The 22,437-nt window shown below is 38.2% G+C and overlaps 1 protein-coding gene across 4 annotated transcripts in view; it reads left to right on the top strand.

Annotated features, from left to right (window-relative positions):
* The window catches only part of TSPAN8 (tetraspanin 8), a 40,069-nt gene extending 36,627 nt beyond the window's left edge, over positions 1–3,442 (top strand). For all 4 annotated transcript variants that reach the window (XM_025401640.1, XM_025401639.1, XM_025401641.1 and 1 more), the window contains one exon: positions 3,142–3,442. In XM_025401640.1, the coding sequence (XP_025257425.1) occupies positions 3,142–3,195 (54 nt within the window). In that variant the 3' untranslated portion in view covers positions 3,196–3,442. The remainder of the gene's footprint in view (positions 1–3,141) is intronic.
* Positions 3,443–22,437: the final 18,995 nt, after the last annotated feature.

The raw sequence follows: 22,437 nt of genomic DNA, 5'->3' as shown, positions 1-22,437 counted from the left end.
AGTAGATCAAATTCACTCACAATCCTATTCCAGGACATTAGCAAGAATGTTAATAATATGAAGTATCTCCCTGGTTAATGCCTGTGAGAGCTGGTTAGCTCAGCTGAGTGACTTGTGCTTCATGCTCATGGAATGCTGTGCAAGGTACTCCTTGGGCTTTCTGGTAATTTTCTACCTCTTACTCATGCCACATCACTGCCAGAAAGAAATTTTAACTGAGAATGAAGCAATTTGGTGGCCTACGTGGTTCTTTAGTTTGCTGGTGGAATTTCCCAGGCAACTATTAGAGAACGGTTAGGGACTATTAGCAGCAAATTAAACTGTGGGTTATTACTTTCTTGTCATCCAAATGAATAGGTATAAATATGAAGCATTCTTTGTTGGTAGGTTATGGCTATCTTTCTTTAGGTCTGATATATGTTCAGAGTCAAATGGTGCTATGGATTAGGTCTATTTCTCTTGATTCTGCATTTTGTAAGATGTATTTTGTTTCTCTGCTTTGTATTCTGGGTTTATGCTAATTTAGAAATAAGGACTAATGGTCATGAAGATGAGTAAGAAATGAATGATTTAAATGAATCGTTAGTGATTTTAAATGAATGATTTAAATGTATGAGACAGCATGTTTTAAATGAGATATTTAATATAAGAGTTATATTTCATGTTAAACTCAAGTTCTGACAATTGACTATCACTAGCTCAAATCACAGATGCTCCTCAGTTAGCAAAACCAGAAAAAGTAAGGACATACTTGATTGGGGAGATTGATGAAATACTTTGTGCCATAGTGAAAGGCATTTTCAAGAATTTAAATACATCTAGTGGAAAATAAGATTACAAAAAGATTAATGCATTTCAGTATTTTATGAAATTGGTATATTCCATGTATTAATTACACATTTAAATATTTTATTGGTTCTTCTAAAGACATATTCAGAGAAAAATAGCTCAATACAAACATTCTATACAGTAATTTATAGGTATGAAGTGTTTGTGGTACTATCATAAAACATAACTGTTTTTGAATTAGACCAAATTAATTGTGATTTCTAGACTATCTGCAGATATGGTAAATAGTTGGTTCAAGTAACTGAACTTTTTTAAATTGTTGTTCAGTTCCTCAATCTAAAACCTACCCTCCCTCTTTTAAAGGGAAACAAATCATTTTATATTCCATCTTCCTTTATTCAAAAAGTAGATTGGAAAAGTCTTCTGACACCCAGTCTATAAATTATGTATCCCAAAAAGAGCATTTTATAGCTCATCTTACAGTTATTAGTACAAGTTTTCTATTGCTCTTTGACTTAGGCCTATCTCCCTTCTTTGTTTCCAAAGTTCAAATTCAAAAAAACACAAAGATACAAAAACAGAAAATCTCTTCTAAAAAATACTTTTAAGAAAACAGAAGCAAATATCTTCCTGCAGAAAATATGTTCAGATTATCTCCACAGAAAAATATCATATAAAAAAAGACTGTCCCATATTTAGACCTTATGTTAGTATGTTTAGGCATAGGTTTTAGTGAGATGGGCCAATATTTGTTTCCAAAGCTGTTAGGATTATATACCTAAGGGATTCTTCTCACATTGAATGCTAAAAATTATGCAAACTACCTTATTCTGCAAGAAAAATTTATCTGTAGACATTTTTGGAATTCTCATTATTCTAGCTTAAAACAACCAGACTATCATATCTTTCCTCATTTGACTATAGCAATTTTACAAGCACAAAAAATGATCAGCACTTTCCTTGCTTTAATAAAAAAAGAAAAACTACACACTGAGAGCCATCACTTTGTAGGACAGAAGTTATCCCAACAGGAGGTCCTAGAAATAAAGCAGTTAAAAGAAAAATGATAATTTGACATGTTTTTAGACTGCTGCATACCTCTTAGCAAATTTATCATGAGTCTTGGCATACATCATAAAATGACGAATCTCTTTTAATTGTGTGCTATTTTTTTGAACAATGATAAATGTTTTTTTCAGGGACAATGAAATGCAAGAAAGTGTGATATTAACTGTCTAGTCTGCTGATAAATGGTGGGCTTCTATTTCAAGGATGTAGCAGTGAAAATGATAGTTGTCTTATCCCATTATTTTTTCCCATTAAAAAAAGTTCTTTCTTGATACTTGTCCCGCAGACTTAAGGCTCAGCATCAAGGCAAAAAGACTAAATTTCAGTCTTGAATTGTAGAATATTTTGAATGGAAATTATTACTTTTGCAGAGAATTGGTGTCAACCATTTTAAGAAGGAAGAAGTATTGGTTAGCAGTTCTATTTGAATTACATTTCCAGTAAAGTGTTAGCAAGCAGAAAGTCTCAACACAGTAGAAGCATTTAAGTTGACTCAGCATAAATGGCACTTTGCCCTCCTCCGTCCTCCCTTCAAAGGGGGCTGGTGGGGAAGGAAACTTTCTATTGGTAACGCACACAGGTCCTGTCTATCATTTCTACATCAAAGACATAGCATGCAAGCCACCAACTGTAGAGCCAATTAGAGCAAATTTTGGGGCCCCTCATTCTTGGGAGAGCTACTTGAGATGGAAATTATGCCCCAGATTTTCAGTTGTGCTTTTTCACTTCAAAAGAAATTCCTGAATTAAGCTATTCCCCATAGTCTAGAAGCTTTTTTAAAAAAAGAGTTACTTCATTTTTGTATTCCTCTTGAAAATGCCTAAAACTACAGCAGGAAAAATTCTAGACTCCTTGATTTGTATGCAGATGATTTAAACCAGATGCTAATAACCTTTTTATGGAAGCAGTACGTATATTTAGCCCCCAGGGACCTGAGATCCCCAGTGCTCCAGAGGAGACGCTCTGCAGAAGAATGTGTGTGTTCCAGGAAAGGGAGTGGGTCTTCTGGTGGCAGCTGCTACTGTGCAGTTATATAGGGCCAGTTAGATAGAGGCTGATTGGCCAGCTAAAAAATGCTGATTAAAACACAAAAAAACCTAGAGAGCATTTGCAGTGCTCTTTTGTCCCATTGGAACCTCTAATTTTCCAAGAGAGATGACTTAGATAGGATTGGAACTGTCAGTATACAAAATCTTTTCATATATAATGTTCTTTCTGTTTATTTATAATGTGTCCAGTGTTTTCACTTAAATTCCATGTTAATCCTCTTATTTTGTTCTCTAGATACTGGGTTTGGTGTTTTCTATGGTCCTGTATTGCCAGATCGGGAGCAAATGAATCTGTGGATGTGTCAAGCTATCACCAGTAAAACCCCTTTAAAATGTTACTTTGGCTTTGTAAATTTAAATATGTAAGTGCTATATAAGTCAGGAGCAGCTGTCTTTTTAAAATGTCTCAGCTAGCTAGACCACAGATACCTTCTAGACATATTGAACATATTTAAGGTTTGAGATCCCTTAAATATAAATATAAAAATGATATGAATGTATATTTTTACTCAAAATAAAAGTAATTGTTTACGTTGGTGCTTTTCTATGTCTGATCCTTGTGTTCAGGTGGTACAGTGCTTAAAATGTTCTTCTGGAGCCACCCAGTGGAATAATCATCTCCAAGCTGACAGGGCCACAGATAGTTAAGACAGTGGATCTGGGGTTCTTCAGAAACGATACTCTTTTATGTGATGTATCAACCATTGGTGATAGGATTGAATCAAGTCTAATGTTAAAATAATTGGCAATGATCCAGGTAAAAGAGTCACCATCTCTTTTCTATTTATGTCACAACTACTAACAGTATCTCTCTTTTGCTGCGTGTCTATTGTAGGAACAAAAAGGTCTGAGTGCCCAACACCCAGCCATTGCTTCTCTGGTACCCGTCTGGATCTTCCTCTCAGACACGACAGTTATAACATTTTTTTCTTTCTAGTTCTCAGAAATATTTAACATTTTGGCTTTTTAGAGAAGTATAATATACAGACAATAAAGTCGATAATTCTTAATGTATAGCTCTGTGAATATGTGTACATCTGTGTAAGGACTAAGATCAGAGTTGGGCACAGTTGGCTCATGCCTGTAAGCTCAGCTGCCTGGGAAGCTGAGACAGTAGGATCTCTTGACCCCGGGAGTTTGAGACCAGCCTGAAAAATAGCGAGGCCCCCATCTCCAAAAAAAAAAAGAAGATACAGAATATTTCTAGCACACCAGAAGAATGCTCCTTCATGCCGCCTCTCAGCAGTGGGCTGTATTTGGCTCACACCGACTTGCTGAGCAGATTGTACACATATACACAAAAGTTTTGTACACAAAGTTCTTCCCAACTTTGTGTTCAGTAACATGACATTGGTACCTTGAAATCTACCATGCTCGGAGTATTTATGCCATAGATACTGACAAATGCTGTAAATTCAGGGCTTTTCTTTCTTTTCTTTTCTTTCTTTTTTGGAGAGCTGGTTGATAAACATTTACCAATACACTGCCCCTCTCTGTAAATACTTCCCTAAAGGTAACCACTTTTCTGACTTCTGTGACATAGACTCATTTTGCCTGTTCATGAATTTTCTCTAAATGGAATAATAAAGTGTGCACCCTGGCTTCTTTGGCTCAACATTTTGTGTGTGAGAATCAACCATTTGTTGCATGTAGCTGTAGTTTATTCTATTAGCTATGTAGCATTTCATTGTGTATGAATATATCACAATGTATATATCCATTCTTCTGTTGATGGGTATATAGTTTGTGTTCGGTTTGTCATGATTATAAATAAAGCTTCTATAAACATTCTTTTATATGTCATTTGGAACATGTATGTACTCATTTCTGGCTATATATGCAGGAGTAGAACTGCTTTGCATACATATGTTTAGCTTTAATACATTCTGTCAAGAAATTTTCTAAAGTTCCTTTTTTTTGAGACAGAGTCTCACTCTGTGGCCGAGGCTGGAGTGCAGCGGATATCTCAGCTCACTGCAACCTCCGCCTCCCGGGTTCATGGCATTCTCCTGCCTCAGCCTCCAGAGTAGCTGGGACTACAGGTGCCCAGCACCACATCCAGCTAATTTTTTGTATTTTTTAGTAGAGATGGAGTTTCACTGTGTTAGCCAGGGTGGTCTCGATCTCCTGACCTTGTGATACTCCTGCCTTGGCCTCCCAAAGTGCTGGGATTACAGGCGTGAGCCACCACGCCTGGCCTTTCTAAAGTTCTTGTGCTAATGTATGCTGATACTAGAAAAGTATAATAGACTCAGTCTCATCTTCTGAGGAAGAGAAATATTATGGAAGGCAGTTCTTGTCAAGCTGATTAGATGGCAGCCAAGCAGTAGGAAACTTGGGGGAGCTTTGGGCTGGGTTAGGCACCCTTATTCTGTGCTTCCCTATTAATGATAAAAATAGCGGCTAGGTGAGGTGGCTCACACCTGTAATCCCAGCACTTTGGGAGGCTGAGGTGGATGGATAACCAGGTCAGGAGATCGAGACCATCCTGGCTAACACGGTGAAACCCCGTCTCTACTAAAAACACAAAAAATTAGCTGGGTGTGGTGGCGGGAGCCTGTAGTCCCAGCTGCTCAGAAGACTGAGACAGAAGAATTGCTTGAACGTGGGAGGCAGAGCTTGCAGTGAGCTGAGATCACGTCACTGCACTCCAGCCTGGGCTACAGAGTGAGACTCCGTCTCAAAAAAAAAAAAAAAGCTATCCTTCTTTGAGTACATGTCATCTTCCAGGAACAATACCCAAATCTGTGCTTTTATTATCTCATTTTTAATCACTATATCCTTATGAGGTAGGTACAATTATCATTCCCATTTCACAGGTAAGAACATTGAGGCTCAGAGGAGATAGATAACTTTGCTCAGAGTCAATTAGTAATTGGCAGAACTGGGAATCAAACCCTGTCAAATGTGTCCCTGTGTCCCAAACCCTGACTGTTGATCATGTTAGCTTTCCCATAATAAATTTATCAATAAACTTGCATATTTTATTATAATTACCCATTCATGTGTTTGCCTCTGTTAGCATCCTCAAACTCTTTGAAGGCATTGATTGTTTCTTCTTTGTCTTTATGTCTCCAGTACCTATTCTTGTGCTTAGTATATAATAGACACTTAACAAATTGTAGCCAAAAATAATAGATTTATTGAGAGCATACTGTATACCCACATATATTCTAACCACTTTACATAGAGTCACTCATTTAATTCAGAACAGCCCTCTTAGTTTGATACTATTACTAGACCAATTTACAGATAAGGAAAGCAGGGCCTAGAGAGATTAACTTTTTTTAGGTCATGTAGCTAGTAAGTGGAGGAGTTGTAATGCAGTCTAAGTGACTCAAAATCCATGCTTTTTACATCATACCATTTTGTCATATGTTACAGTGTTATTGGGATAGATAAGAAAATGAATATTAACATGTCTTTTGCATAATATCAGGTACGTATTGCAGGCCTAACAAATATTATATAGTATCAATGATATAAAGAACTTGTATCAGTCAGGGTTGACAGAAAAATAAAAACCCTCCAGCTATTTCAAACAATGAAAAAATTATACAGGGAACTCCTATATTAGTCAGCTTGGACTGTCATAACAAAATATAGCTGACTAGGTGGCTTAAACAACAGATTTTTTTTTTCTCAGAGTTCTGGAGTCTGAGAAGTCAAGGATCAAGGTGCTGGCCTATTCAGTTCCTGGTAAGGGCTCTCTTCCTGACTTGCAGTTGAACTTCTTGCTGTGTCTTCACAAGGTAAAAGAGAGCGTGTGTGTGCACTCTGTTGTGTCTTCTTATAAAGACAATAATCCTATCAGTCCAGGGTGCCACCCTCATGACCTTATTTAACATTAATTACTTTCTTACTCCAAATACAGCCACAGTGGGGGCTTCAACGTACGAATTTTAGGGGGAAACAATTCAATCCATAGTAACTGCTTACAGAGGTGATGGAAAAAGTAAGAAGCCAATTAGGAGGCTAGGTAAACCAGAGATTAGCAACAGCAGGGGTTGCTACTACCCTTAGGACTGGAGAAACAGAGATAGTGTTACCAGCCCCCAGGATCCAGGGCCACCTTGTGGAAGATGAGCCATGGCTTGGATTCAGGGAGAAAGACTGTCTAACAGGAACAGGAGCCATGCAGACTTAGCACTCATTATCAGAAGAAGAGAGAGAGGACAGAGAGAAGTGCCCTGGCTTCTCTCCCTCCCACTTCAGTCTCCTGTCAGACTTCCATTGACTGAGGCCACCTAGAAGTCAGAAAACAAGTGGCCCTGGAAAATATAGTTTCCTCTGACCCAAAGCAGAGCTGAGAATGGCAAGGACTGGGCTGAGAGCAGGCAGAAAGAAAAGACTGTTAGATTAAGTTTAGCCCAAAGATGCCTTCTTACATAGTAAGTTTTACCTAAAGGTTTCTCTGTGCACAGTGAACTGTAACCTAACTGGGTGTGTAAACTAACTGTAACCTACTCTTGTGCCAGTCACTCAGTTTTAGTCAATTAAAGGCAGCCAACTATTCAAACTCGGTTCAAGTAAGGCAAACGCAGAACTATAAGCAATCCAGCTGTTTCTGTACCTTACTTCCATTTTCTGTACATCACTTCCCTTTGTGTCCATAAATCTTCCACCACCTGGCTGTGCTGGAGTCTCTCTGACTCCAGTGAATTATTCTTTCCTCATTTAAACTCTGTTAAATTTAATTTGTCAGTGATTTTTCTTTTAACAAGACTGTAATAGCAAATTGAGAGTTAGAGAGAAGGCAAACAGATCCTGAATTTTTTGAGAAAACGATATGAAAATTGCAGAAAGTTTAACAGATTAAAAATTATATGAGACGTTTTTGGGATTCTTCCTCTTTTAGCTCAAGTTCACAACATTTTAGGGGTCTAGAGGACTTACAGCAGTTGTTCTTTACTGGAGGGGGGCATTTTGCCCCTCAGGGGATATTTGTCAATGTCTGGAGACATTTTGGTTGCCACAATGGGTAGCAGGGGGATGTTACTAGTATCTAGTGGATGGAGGCCAGGAATGCTACTAAACTTTCTACAATGTACAGGTACGTGCTCACAACAAAGAATTATTTAGTCTAAAATGTCAATAATGCTGTGATTGAGAGATCCTGCTTTAGAGAATCACACATGTGAATAACAAAATATCGTTGTTGGGAGACAGTAAAATCCATGTTAAAAAGTGAATTGGAATGGAGTCGGTCCTAGACCAGGCTCTGACTGCTTGCCAATTTTGTATCCTTCCCGAGTCACTCAGTTTCCTCATCTTCAAAGAACACATTTTATTGAAAAGATATTTAAGTTCCCTACCATTACTAGAATCTCTGCATGTACTAACTTCTTAAACATGTTTGGTTTTCTGCTGTATTTTTAAATGTCAACATTTATTTGCTTATGATAGTTCACCTAGGCTTTAACTTAATTGTTTTCGTACTGAAGGCAATTATGAGAGAAACTTTTACTCTCCTGCAAGATATTAAATTCAGATTTAAGAATAGGCTCATTCTTTACCTTCATGTTTCCAAGGTCAAACCACAATATTTAAAAATATATTAAATTTGATTAAATTACTTAAGGAACATAGCAAGAACAAAATAAAAGTAAACTCTCATCAAATTAATAATTCAATGTAGATGGAAATGCTGCTTTCAATTCACAGAAATGTGGAATTATCTTCACTATGCTTAAGACTGTACAATTGTACTAATTTATATAGACAATATGTATATATTAAAGCTTGGCAAATGCTTCTCAAATCTGTCCACTGCTCTGCTTTCCTGTCACTTCCATCCTATCTTCTCTCTCACAATCCAGCCTGAGGTAGGGTCATTGCAATTATCTTGTGATGAGTTTTCTACCCTTTTTTTCATTCTTCATATCCATTTCCCATGGTGCCACAGGAGTGATCCATCTAAGATGCAGATTTTATCACTCTCTCTCCAGGTTACTCCTCCACTGACTACCAGGTCCTTTGTAAGCACCAATTCCACCTTTCCCTGTGATATGGTTTGGCTGTGTCCCCACCCAAATCTCATCTTGAATTGTAACTCCCACAATTCCTGCATGTCATGGGAGGAACCCGGTGGGAGGTGATTGAATTATGGGAGTGAGAGGTGATTGAATTATGGGGGTGGGTCTTTCCTGTGCTGTTCTCATGACAGTGAATGAATCTCATGAGATCTGATGGTTTTAAAAATGGGAGTTTCCGTGCACAAGCTCTGTGCCCACTGCCATCCATGTAAGACATGACTTGCTCCTTCTTATCTTCCACCATGATTAGGAGTCCTCTCCAGCCATGTGGAACTGTAAGTTCGTTAAAACTCTTTTTCTTCCCAGTCTCAGGTATGTCTTTATCAGCAGCATGAAAATGGACTAATACAGTATATTGGTTACTGGGAGAGTGGGGCGTTGCTGAAAAGATACCCAAAAATGTGGAATGTGGAAGCAACTTTGGAACTGGATAACCGACAGAGGTTGGAACAGTTTGGAGGGCTCAGACGAAACCAGGAAAATGTGGGAAATTTTGGAACTTCCTAGAGACTTGTTGAATAACTTTGACAAAAATGCTGATAGTGATATGAGCAATAAGGTCCAGGCTGAGGTGGTCTCAGATGGAGATAAGGAACTTGTTTGGAACTGGAGCAAAGGTGACTCTTGTTATGTTTTAACAAAGAGACTGGTGGCATTTTGCCTCTGTCCTAGAGATCTGTGGAACTTTGAACTTGTGAGAAATGATAAGGGTATCTGGTGGAAGAAACTGCCAAGCAGCAGTGCATTCAAGAGGTGATTTGAGTGCTATTAACAGCATTCAGTTTTATAATGGAAGCAGAGCATAAAAGTTCAGAAAATTTGCAGCCTGACAATGTGATAGAAAATAAAATCTCATTTTCTGAGGAGAAATTCAAGCTGGCTGCAGGAATTTGCATAAGTAACAAGGATCTGAATGTTAAATCACCAAGACAATGGAGAAAATGTCTCCAGGGCATATCAGAGGTCTTCATGGCAGCCCCTCTCATCACAGGCCTGTAGACCTAGGAAGAAAAAATGGTTTCATGGGCCAGGCCCAGGGTTCCCATGCTGTGTTTGGTGCCCTGCATCCCTGCCACTCCAGCCATGACTAAAAGGGGCCAAAGTACAGTTAAGGTTGTGGCTTCAGAGGGTGGAGGCCCCAAACCTTGACAGCATCCACATGACATTAAGCCTGCAGGTGCACAGAAGTCAAGAATTGAGGTTTGGGAGCCTCTGCCTAGATTTCAGAGGATGTATGGAAATGGCTGAATGTCCAAGCAGAAGTTTGCTGCAGGGGTAGCACTCTCATGGAGAACCTCTGCTAGGGCAGTGAGGAAGGAAAATGTAGGGTTGGAACCCACACACAGAGTCCCTACTGGGGCACTGCCTAGTGGAGCTGTGAGGAGAGGGCCACCATCCTCCAGACCTCAGAATGGTAAATCCGCTGACAGCTTGCTTGTATCTTGTGCCTGGAAAAGCTGCAGATACTCAACACCACTGCATGAAAGCAGCCTGGAGAGAGGCTGTACCCTGCAAAGCCACAGGGGTGGGGTGCCGAAGACCATGGGAACCCACCTTTTGCATCAGCATGACCCACATGCAAGACATGGAGTCAAAGGAGATTATGCTGGAGCCTTAAGCTTTGACTGCCCTGCTGGATTTTGGACTTGCCTAGGGCCTGCAGCTTTTTGTTTTGGCCAATTTCTTTCATTTGGAATGGCTGTATTTACCCAATGCCTGTATCCCCATTGTATCCAGAAAGTAACTAAGTTGACAGGCTCATAGGCAGAAGGCATTTGCTTTGCTTCAGATGAGATGTTGGACTGTGGACTTCTGAGTTAATGCTGAAATGAGTTAAGGCTTGGGGGACTGTTGGGAAGGCATGGTTGGTTTTGAAATGTGAGGACATGAGATTTGGGAGGGGCCGGGGGCAGAGTGATATGGTTTGGTTGTATCCCCACCCAAATCTCATCTTGAATGGTAACTCCCACAATTCCCCTGTGTCATGGGAGGAACCTGGTGGGAGATGATTGAATTATAGGGGCGGGTCTTTCCTGCTCTGTTCTTACAAATAGTGAATGAGTCTCACAAGATCTGGTGGTTTTAAAAACAGGAGTTTCCCTGCACAAGCTGTCTCTTTGCTTGCCACCATCTGTGTAAGATGTTACTTGCTACTCCTTGCCTTCCATCATGATTGTGAGGCCTCCCCAGCCATGTGGAGCTGTAAGTTCATTAAACCTCTTTCTTTTGTAAATTTTCCGGTCTCAGGTATGTCTTTATCAACAGTGTGAAAATGGACTAATATGTCCTGCTCTTCTGCAGACCCTCTTCCATATGCACCCTGTGAGCCTTCAACTTCTACTCTTATCCCTTCACATCTTTGCCATGTTGCTCCCTATGCCCAGAATGATTTTCATATTTATGTTGTTGGATTCCTTCAAGGTCTAGCTCTGATGTCGCCCACTCTATGAAGCTTTTCTGAATCCATTCAGGATAAAAATAATTTTTTAATTTATTTGTGTTTTTCATAGCATATTATATTAAAATATCACTTATCCTAATATATATGGCTAGCTTTTTGTGGAATTTTATCATAAACTCCCTAAGTACTACTGAACTGCTGAATTAAACTTTTACCCCAGAGGCTAGCATGGTACCTAGAATATATTAGCAGCTCAATAAGTATGTATTATTAACATCATAGTACATTTGCAGAATGGTTTCCATTTTTATTTTATAAAGATATTCCACTGAATATAGATATTTTATTTATAATTACAATAACAATAACTGATACATGTAGCATAGTACTTATTATATGTCTGGCACTATTCTAAAGAATTCATGCATATTAACTCATTCAGTTCTCACAATAATTCTATTATTAAAGTTATGCTTATTTTACAGATAACAAAACTGAAATGCAATGAAGTTAAGTAAGTTGCTCAAAATTAGTAGTGCCAGGATTCAAACTCTGCTACTGATTTGGACAGGAGGCAGGAAAATACTGGGCCCTGCGGCCCTAAATGAGAACTTTACTTCCCTGTTTTCCCACCTGAATGTTGCCTTTTGGCCCAGCATACCCCCTATCCTGTGCCCATAAGAATCCCAGACCCCAAACTCAGCTCACACACATACAGAAGAGAGAAGCATCTGAACGTTGAAAGGAGAAGCAGCAGCTGGACATCAGAAACTGTGGTAGGAGAGGAGTTTGGCTGAGCTCCAGGGGAAGACTGCCTTCATATTCCATCCCTTTTTCAGTTCCCCATCCTGCTGGCACCCACTTTTACCACTCAGTAAAATCTCCACATTCACCATCCTTCAAGTTGTGTGACCTCATTCCTCTTGGGCACTGGACAAGATCCAGTTGCGGGTGCAGGAGGCTGTCACACTGACTCTCCACTGAGCTGTTTAACACTTAAGTTGTCTGCAGACAGCAAAGCTAAAACAGCACACTATAACACATGCCCTCTGGGGCTCTAGAGACTGTGGACAGCCCCTAGAAGCTGCTGTGGGCTGATAAGGGGTTCATTCCTGCTGGTGCCCAAAGGCACTCACCCCAGCTCCTGCACCCACTCACCTACATCTTCTCCCTCTTTCAAGGGGTTTGAGCCCTGCAGGCTGAGTAAGCGAGCTAGCCCTTCACAAGTCCCGTGGGGTCAAGGGAATCAGTCTTACTACCCTGGCTTCACAGCTTACATTCAAGCAATAATACCATTTTCCATCTCTTGGGGAAAAGTTGATTTGGCTAAGAAACAAGATTTTAGATCCTTTTTGAGTAGCTGAATTGCTGAGGATAATACTTGAACATTAGAGTATGTTGACATGTTGCCATACATCCAAATAAAGTGGTCCCCTTCCACCCATCCTTATATTTTGTGTACACTCCCTTCCTAACATTACTCCCACTATATTTCAGATTTATTTTCATTCTGCCTCTTTTATCTGATTGGGAACAACTTGAGGTCAGAAATGTGTCTTTTTTTTTTTTTTTTTTTTTAACTTTGTGACCTACCCATGCACAGTATGGTAACTGGCAGATGTTTGCTCAACCAATGTTTATTGGATAAAATGATAAGGAATAGTCCACATATTTTAAAAGAAACTAAAATTGCCATATCCATAAATACAAGTGGGTAAGACCTGTGATTTACCACCAATTGAATTAATTCTAAGAAATGAGATTAGAATATCTTGTCCTTTTTCGTGAGAGTTTATTTAGTTACTACTTTAATCTTCTCTTTCTATTACAATGGGTGGTGATTAAGAGCTGTTGAATATGGAGTCAGATTTGTCAGGGTTCAAAATAATGCCTGTAACATCTAGGTGCTGAGTGATGTTGGGCATGTTAATTTCTCTGTGCCTTGTCTGAAGACCAAGGATAAAAGAAATCTCTATAGGACTGCTGTGAGATTAAATAAGACAATACATGCAAATTGTTTAGAACATATAGTAGAGTTAGCATTCTGGGTTAGTAGCTATAACATCATTATTATTGTAAAAATAATTACACCTAGAATTAGTGTAAGTATATAATTAACAAGTTTTGTTTTTGATTATGAAGCTTCTTTACAGTTCAAAGCAAGTTTAGGCCCATCAACAACTTCATCTTCAAAGCCCTGAGTTTTTGAAATGGATTTTGACAATAACACCTCCTGGAAGGATACATCTTCTGCTCAGAATCTCTTTCCAAGGCTGATATCCAGTTATCATATCAATAATGGAATAAAAAAGACAGAGAAGGGACAGTGGGCCAGGAACAGAGCCGCATAGAATGACAGACAGTAAATGAAAAGGAATGTAATTTAGAATCGTCCTAATGAGAAACAGCATGCATCAAGACAAGTGGAGTGATAGCTCTGTCAGCTTTGCTGGCAAGGTGACCCCCAAATAAGTCATGCCTATTTAATACAATGTGAGCATCAGTTGTGGCAGCGCCAAGAGCAACAACTAACTAAGGCAAACACAACATTGCACCTGGCTCACAATATCTCCAAGAGTAATTTGTGACGCTATTTCAAGTGATTCCAATAGAACATGTTGTTCTCTGCAGAAATCATGCTTTTGGAAAACAGGTTAGGGTTCATGGCAAAATAGAGATGAAAATTCTCTGGAATGTTATAAACAAGCAAGAAATTATTAGGAAGCTTATAACTGAAAGCCATAATAACTGGCAATTGGGCTTTTTTTAATAACCAAAAAAATATTTAATATAGAAACATGCAAGTCAAGCAAATGAAGCCCAATAAGTACTCAGAAATAAAATATGTATCAATTGTGTGTAATGAGTAATAGGATGTGACCGGTACTGGTTGAATTGAGAACAAGGGAGTCTCCTGGGTCTGGAAGCTGGAACTGTGGCTTCTAAGACAGGCTGTGGGCCTGGCTCTATGTGATGCTGGCTGACTCCCCAATACGTTTTTTTATTCTCATTAATTATCCCTCAGTGGTTCAGAATTTTTGACTTTGGAAAGCACTTTCTAAAGATCTAAAGATCTAAAAATCCTCAGATAAAATGAATGAGTTTCTGATGGAAGAGCCAGCTTTCTTTCCTGGGAAGCATCCAGCCATAAAATATCTAAAAATATCTTGGAAACACCATATATTTGAAAAATGGAAGCAGAAATTTTATTTTTCTTACTACCCAGCTTACTCTTATATGTAATTATTCTATATCTTTATGGTCAAATTTTAGTAATGTTGGTCCTAAAGATCTGGGAAACTTATAATATTCACTCAGGGGAGGTAAAAAGAAGGAAAGGCAGTTGAAATTATTAGATCACTAAGTCTCAAAGAAAAACGGCCATTTAATAAGAGTTTTCTTAGGCTGATGGGTTACATTGCAATGTTGGATTATCTGTTCTTGAAAAAAAAAAAACAAGGTGGAAAGATAATTAAAATTCCTTATGTAATTAACCCAATCCTCAATGGAAAATGAAAGACCTTGGTATGTGGAAGAGGAAACTGGTATAGGAATCAATTTATTTAGTAGATGTCAGCTATCTGTCAGGCTCAAGGCTAGGCACTTTTCATGCTTTATCCCGAGGAAATATGTCAATACAATGCCAGGACTGCACCCCTAGACATTTTGAATTAATTAGTGAGTATAATGTACAGCTGAGGCTGAGAACCACTGACTTTTGGGTGTTCCGTGAAAACTAGTTTATTCTCCCTAGTACCTTTTTTTCTTGTGCTGTTCAATTCCATAAATTTTCTTAAGCACATTTCTTTAAAGCACCTGAATGCTACCTACAATAACAGCATAACCTTGAAACATACCCAGTAATTCTTAAATATTTTCCACTCTTGAACCTGTGTACAAACGTCACAAATTCAAGGTTAGTCATTGCTATAATTTGAATGTGTTTCCCAAAGTTCATGTGCTAGAAACTTAATCCCTAATGCAACAGAGTTGAGAAGTGGGACCTTTCAGGGGTGATTAGGTTATGATGGCTGAGTGTGGAAAAGCTCACTCAAACTCAAAATGACTTTTCTATTCCTCACTCTACAACAACAGTCAACACAGAAGACCTCTGTGAACAAATGTGTGGAGGTTTTCCCCTACCAATAAGTAAGCAATTAATTCTTCAGCAGACACCAGCTGGTTGTCCTCTAATTCAATTTTGACACTATCTACCTGGAGATAGCATCAGTTTCTACAGGTTAAGGACTCAGTCCCCAAGGCCCACCCCCTCCCTGCTTACTTGGGCCCACCCCCTCCCTGCTTACTTCTGATACCAGTTGCAAGCCTTAGGTTGCTTTGTCTATGCTTCTGACCAACTGGCTATAAATTGGGGTTTCCACAGTCCCCTCCTAAGGTTCAATTAATTTGCTAGAGCAGCTCACAGAACTAAGGAAAACACTCACACTTACCAGGTTATTGCAAAAGATATTGTAAAGTATACAAATAAACAGCCAAATGAAGATATACATAGGGTAAGATCTGGAAGAGTCACAAGCACGAAGCTTCTACGCTGGTGGTGTTGGGGTACACCACCTTCCCAGCATGTGGATGAGTTCTTATTTACCTTCCTGTAGGCATGCACATGTCCAGCTATCTAGAACTCTCTGAACCCAGTCTTTGGGTTTTTATGGAAGATTCACTACATAAACATGATTATTAAATCACTGGCTGTTGGCAATAACTTTCAGCCCCTCTCCTCTTCCTGGAGCCTGAGGGTGAGCTGAAAGTCCCAGCCTCCTAGTCCTTCTTGGTCTTTTCAGTGACCAGCCTCCGTCCTGAAGCTACCTAGGGGCTCCCAGTCACCGGTCAACTCATTAGCATACAAAAAGACATCATTTTGGAGTTTCTAAGGATTTTAAAAGTTATATGCCAGGAAGCAGGGTCAAAGATTAAATATATATTTCACAATACCATAGGACTCTGCTCTCATAAATGAGTGTCATTATTGCAGGAGTAAGTTTGTTATTGTGAGAGCGGGTTTGTTATACTGCAAGTTCAGATCCCTCTTATATCCACTCTCACACATGCATGTTGTCTTGTCCTTTCAGCCTCTGCCATGAGATGACACAGCAAGAAAGCCCTTGCCAGAGCGGGCTTCTTGACCTTGGACTTCCCAGCCTCCAGAACTGTAAGAAATAAATTTCTCCTCTATAAAAATTACCCAGTCTGTGGTATTCTATTATAGCAACACAAAACAGACAAAGAAAGTCTTTCCATGGGTTCCTCCTTGGTCCTAAATTCAGAGTGGAATTTGGGGCAACAGATGAGTGCCGTTTATCTAGAAACTATCTCTAACAATCTACAACTGTTATTTCCTCGGTGTTCTACAGTGTGTGTAGGACTCAGCAGTCTTGCATTTAAAGTAACTAACATTGTTCTGTCTTCCACTGTCGAATGTGGAAGGATTGTCTTTTTCCTAGACTTAAATCTTTGCTTCAGGTATGCTTGCAATGTAAGATGCAGCAGCCTACATTATAAAGCCTCCACCATTAGGCTTAGAATGGTCTAGTGGCACATACCTCTTCTGAAATATGAACTGTACCTCTTTACACATCCCCGGTCTTCTCACTGCCATGCTATAGCTGAGACCTACACAGCCCAAAGATTATTTGAGTGCAGCTGCCCACAGGTACAGCCCTGCTTCTATGAAATAGCCACTTGCCTGTGTACAAAATGGCCATAGCAGCAGTCAACTGCCAACATCATGCCATAACAGTTAAATGCCAACCACATAATGTTAAAAAAACTTCTTGGCATAATATAATATTTTACCAACCAAAAAAGGGAGTATGTGCTACTCACACAAAATCCATGGTTCACGAATTCAAACCCTATGAGAAACTTCTTGACATATTACGTTTGTTTACAAATTCTACACCCAATTTTAATTCTCAGTGTGGAAAGCCTATGTACCAAATGTTGGGTCTTGAGATAAAGCTCCCCAAACTACAAAATCCTACTGTGAAGCAAGTATTCCAAGAGGGATGATAACTTTCAAAGGGGGAAAAGGAGAAGCTAAGTTAGACAGGCCCAGATTATTCATACCCAACTGACCATCAAATGCATCACTTTACCTCCCCTTGGGAAGGAAAGACAATATACTAGGGTGGTGTGGGGGTTGTGGTGCATGCTGAGAGACTTAAAGAGTTAAACTAATGGAACTCCCTAAATAGGGAAGAAACATTAGATATGGAGAAGAAGCACTTCTCTCCCTAACAGTGTTTATTTGAAAGAATGTTTTAAAATTGCATTATTTTAACTTCTAATTGAAGTATATTCAGAAAAATGAACTGTAAGTATGGTAGTTTTAAAATGTGTCCACAAATTCTTTGCTATTCCATCCTCCACCAATAAAGCCAAATTTTACTCCCCTTGACTGTGGATCAGAGTTAGTGACTTAACTCCTAATGAATAGAAAGTGATGGAAGGTCAATTTGGGACAATGTGTGAGTTCCAAAACTAGGTCATAAATGGCATTGTGACTTCCTCTTTGTCCTTGAGCCACTTGGCTCTGAAGAAAGCCAGCTACCTTGCTGTGAGGACAGTCAAGTATCCCTACAGAGAGATCTATGTGGTGAGAAATTAAGGCCTCCTGCTAAAAGCTAATGAGGAACTGAAGTTTCTTGCCTACAGCCATGTGAGTGTGACATCTTGAAAGTAGATCCTCTAGTCTCAGTCAAGCCTTCAGATGATGCAGCCCCCTGCAACAGCTTGACAATAATCTCATGAGAAATTCTGAACCAGAACTACCCAGCTGTTCTTTCCCATTCCTGGCCCAGAGAAATTAATATAATAATTGTTTTTTATAAACCTCTAAGTTTTGAGTAATTTGTTAAGCAAAAAATCAATAATACAGTAAGTATAAAGATAAAATAATTTTCAGAAGTTAAACACCCTAATACCCAGATCAAAAAACAGAACATTACTCTACTTCAGAGACCCCCTTTACGTTTCTTTCCAGCCACTACTCTCTTCCCTGAATAGTAACTATAATCCTTACTTTTTAAAATTTTTTTATTTTTTTTTAAGTTTTTTTTTATTATACTTTAAGTTGTAGGGTACATGTGCATAACGTGCAGGTTTGTTACATATGTATACTTGTGCCATGTTGGCATGCTGCACCCATCAACTCATCATTTACATCAGGTATAACTCCCAATGCAATCCCTGCTCCTCCCCCCTCCCCATGATAGGCCCTGGTGTATGATGTTCCCCTTCCCGAGTCCAAGTGATCTCATTGTTCAGTTCCCACCTATGAGTGACAACATGCGGTGTTTGGTTTTCTGTTCTTGCAATACTTTGCTGAGAATGATGGTTTCCAGCTGCATCCATGTCCCTACAAAGGACACAAACTCATCCTTTTTTATGGCTGCATAGTATTCCATGGTGTATATGTCCCACATTTTCTTAATCCAATCTGTCACTGATGGACATTTGGGTTGATTCCAAGTCTTTGCTATTGTGAATAGTGCCACAATAAACATACGTGTGCATGTGTCTTTATAGCAGCATGATTTATAATCCTTTGGGTATATACCCAGTAATGGGATGGCTGGGTCATATGGTACTTCTGGTTCTAGATCCCTGAGGAATCGCCATACTGTTTTCCATAATGGTTGAACTAGTTTACAATCCCACCAACAGTGTAAAAGTGTTCCTATTTCTCCACATCCTCTCCAGCACCTGTTGTTTCCTGACTTTTTAATGATCGCCATTCTAACTGGTGTGAGATGGTATCTCATTGTGGTTTTGATTTGCATTTCTCTGATGGCCAGTGATGATGAGCATTTTTTCATGTGTCTGTTGGCTGTATGAATGTCTTCTTTTGAGAAATGTCTGTTCATATCCTTTGCCCACTTTTTGATGGGGTTGTTTGTTTTTTTCTTGTCAATTTGTTTGAGTTCTTTGTAGGTTCTGGATATTAGCCCTTTGTCAGATGAGTAGATTGCAAAAATGTTCTCCCATTCTGTAGGTTGCCTGTTCACTCTGATGGTAGTTTCTTTTGCTGTGCAGAAGCTCTTTAGTTTAATGAGATCCCATTTGTCAATTTTGGCTTTTGTTGCCGTTGCTTTTGGTGTTTTAGACATGAAGTTCTTGCCCATGCCTATGTCCTGAATGGTATTACCTAGGTTTTCTTCTAGGGTTTTTATGGTATTAGGTCTAACATTTATGTCTCTAATCCATCTTGAATTAATTTTCATATAAGGAGTAAGGAAAGGATCCAGTTTCAGCTTTCTACTTATGGCTAGCCAATTTTCCCAGCACCATTTATTAAATAGGGAATCCTTTCCCCATTTCTTGTTTTTCTGAGGTTTGTCAAAGATCAGATGGCTGTAGATGTGTGATATTATTTCTGAAGACTCTGTTCTGTTCCATTGGTCTATATCTCTGTTTTGGTACCCGTACCATGCTGTTTTGGTTACTGTAGCCTTGTAGTATAGTTTGAAGTCAGGTAGCGTGATGCCTCCAGCTTTGTTCTTTTGACTTAGGATTGTCTTGGCAATGCGGGCTCTTTTTTGGTTCCATATGAACTTTAAAGCAGTTTTGTCCAATTCTGTGAAGAAACTCATTGGTAGCTTGATGGGGATGGCATTGAATCTATAAATAACCTTGGGCAGTATGGCCATTTTCACGATATTGATTCTTCCTATCCATGAGCATGGTACGTTCTTCCATTTGTTTGTGTCCTCTTTTATTTCACTGAGCAGTGGTTAATCCTAACTTTTAACAGCATAGTTTCTTTTGGCCTTTTTGAACTTTGATATAAATGGAATTTAACAGTATGCACTACGTTTTATCTGGCTTCTTTTACTTATTATGTTTATGAAATTTATGTACATTATTGAGTTTAGTTGTATATGGTTAATTTTTATTGCTGTATAGTTTCCAACATATACATATATAAAATTTATTCATCAAAAACATATATTGTCAATTTTATTTAATGATTTTATGGCCACATTTAAAAATAAAGTTTTAACATTTAGCTGTGTAGCTGCCCATAACCCCCAGTTTCTTTTCCATTTGGAGAGAAAGATTTTACTGTTGACTTTACATTCAGACAGACCTGACTTTGATATTAATTTAGGTCAGTATTTGTGTGTGTGTGTGTGTATGTGATCAAGTTAATTAAATTCACACACACATACACCCTCTTTAAGTCACAAACATATAAATGCATACATATTACATATATATAAAAATAAATATATCTAATATACAAATAGAATAATAAGAAGAATTATATAATTATCTTCATAGACACCAAAATGCCTTGAATGAAATTAAATACCTATTCCTGAAAAAAACAAAACATAATTAATAAAATAAAAATCTATGGATACTCCCTTAGCATATACATCAGACCCCAATTTGATACTTCCCTCAATGGGGAAACCTAAGAAAGTCAATGCTAAAATTAATATAATCAATGATGGTATATTAGAATTTTCTAGAGAAACAGACCCTATAGGATACATAGAAATATATAGGGGGAGATTTATTACAGGAATTGGCTTATGTAATTATGAAGGCTGAGAAGTCCCACAATATGTCACCTGCAAACTGTAGAATCAAAAAAACTGGTAGCATAATTCATCTAAGTCCAGAGGCCTGAGGACCAGAGGAGCCAATGGTGTAATGTCCAGCCCAAGGTTACTCATGGATTAGTGCTATCAGATATTAAAAACATATTCTAAAGCCTCTGTAATTAAAACAATATGACATTGAGGAACAAATAGATGAAAATTTTATAAATAGACTCAAGGCCACCTAGAAATTTAGTTTATGGTAAAAGTGGCATCTTAAATCATTGTGGAGATACATGAGGTGCAATAAATAATGTTAAACTAAATAGCATTTGAAAAAGATAAAATTGTATTCGTACTTTGCACTGTATAATGATGAAATCTAAATGAATTACAGAAAATAAATCATACAAATGGCAAAAAGAAACATTGAATTCTTTTATAATCTGGAAGCTAAGTAAAACTATTAAATTATTTCATAAGATAAAGAAGCAATAAAATATTAATAAATTTAATTCCACAAAAATAACAAATGTTTGCATGAGATATAACCATATTATTGTGTGTATTAAAAAGTGGTATAAAAAACTAAATTACTATAAGAAAAGTCAAAAGATGAAGGACAAACTAATAGAAAGTATTTGCAACTCCAAGGGCTAATTTTCTTCATATATAAAGAGCTATTTACAATCAAGAAGAAAAAGTTGAAAAGCCCAACATAAAAGTGAGGAAGAAAACATACAGATAGTTCATGGAAAAGAAATGCAAATAACCGGCTTGGTGTGGTGGCTCAAGCTTGTAACCTCAGCACTCTGGGAAGCCAAGGTGGGAGGATTGCTTGAGCCAAGGAGTTTGAGACCAGCCTGGGCAACATAATTAGACCTCATCTCTACAAAAACAAAATAAAGAAATGCAAATAACCCCCAAAAAAGATAACTATAAATTAAAACTGCACTGAGATTTCATTTCTGACTTCTCAGATTAAGAGACATCCACTTGCTTGAAGATATGTTTTGTTGGAAAGACTGTAGAAAATAGCCCCTTTAATAGAATACTGATTGGATTGCAGAATAGTTTAACCTCTATGGAAGAGGATGAAGAAACCAAGCAAAACTACACATCCAATTCTGTCATTTTGCAATCTCAATGTCTAGGAATCTACCTTGCAGCTGCACTTTCACAAATATGAAACAAATAAAATATTTTTTCATTTTAGTGTTATCTGTGATAGCAAAAGATTGGAAATGATCCAAATGTTCATAAATAAGGGACTAAATGATGATCCATCATTGGGGTACTATGCATCTGTAGAAAAGAATGAGGAGTATCTCTATGAGCTGGTGTGGACTGATATCTAGGCTATATTGTTAAGGAAATATCAATCAATATTATAGTATGCTATTTTCATGTGTAAGAAACAAAGAGAAAGAACATATATATATATATACACACACACACACATATATATATATTTGCTTATGTGCTTATATATATTTGCAAAAGAAAACCAAGGAAAGATAAAACAG

The sequence above is a fragment of the Theropithecus gelada genome, chromosome 11, assembly GCF_003255815.1.
Source record: "Theropithecus gelada isolate Dixy chromosome 11, Tgel_1.0, whole genome shotgun sequence".
Taxonomy (NCBI): domain Eukaryota; kingdom Metazoa; phylum Chordata; class Mammalia; order Primates; family Cercopithecidae; genus Theropithecus; species Theropithecus gelada.
Note: the sequence above shows the minus strand (reverse complement) of the source record. Positions and strands in the feature narration are given on the sequence as shown.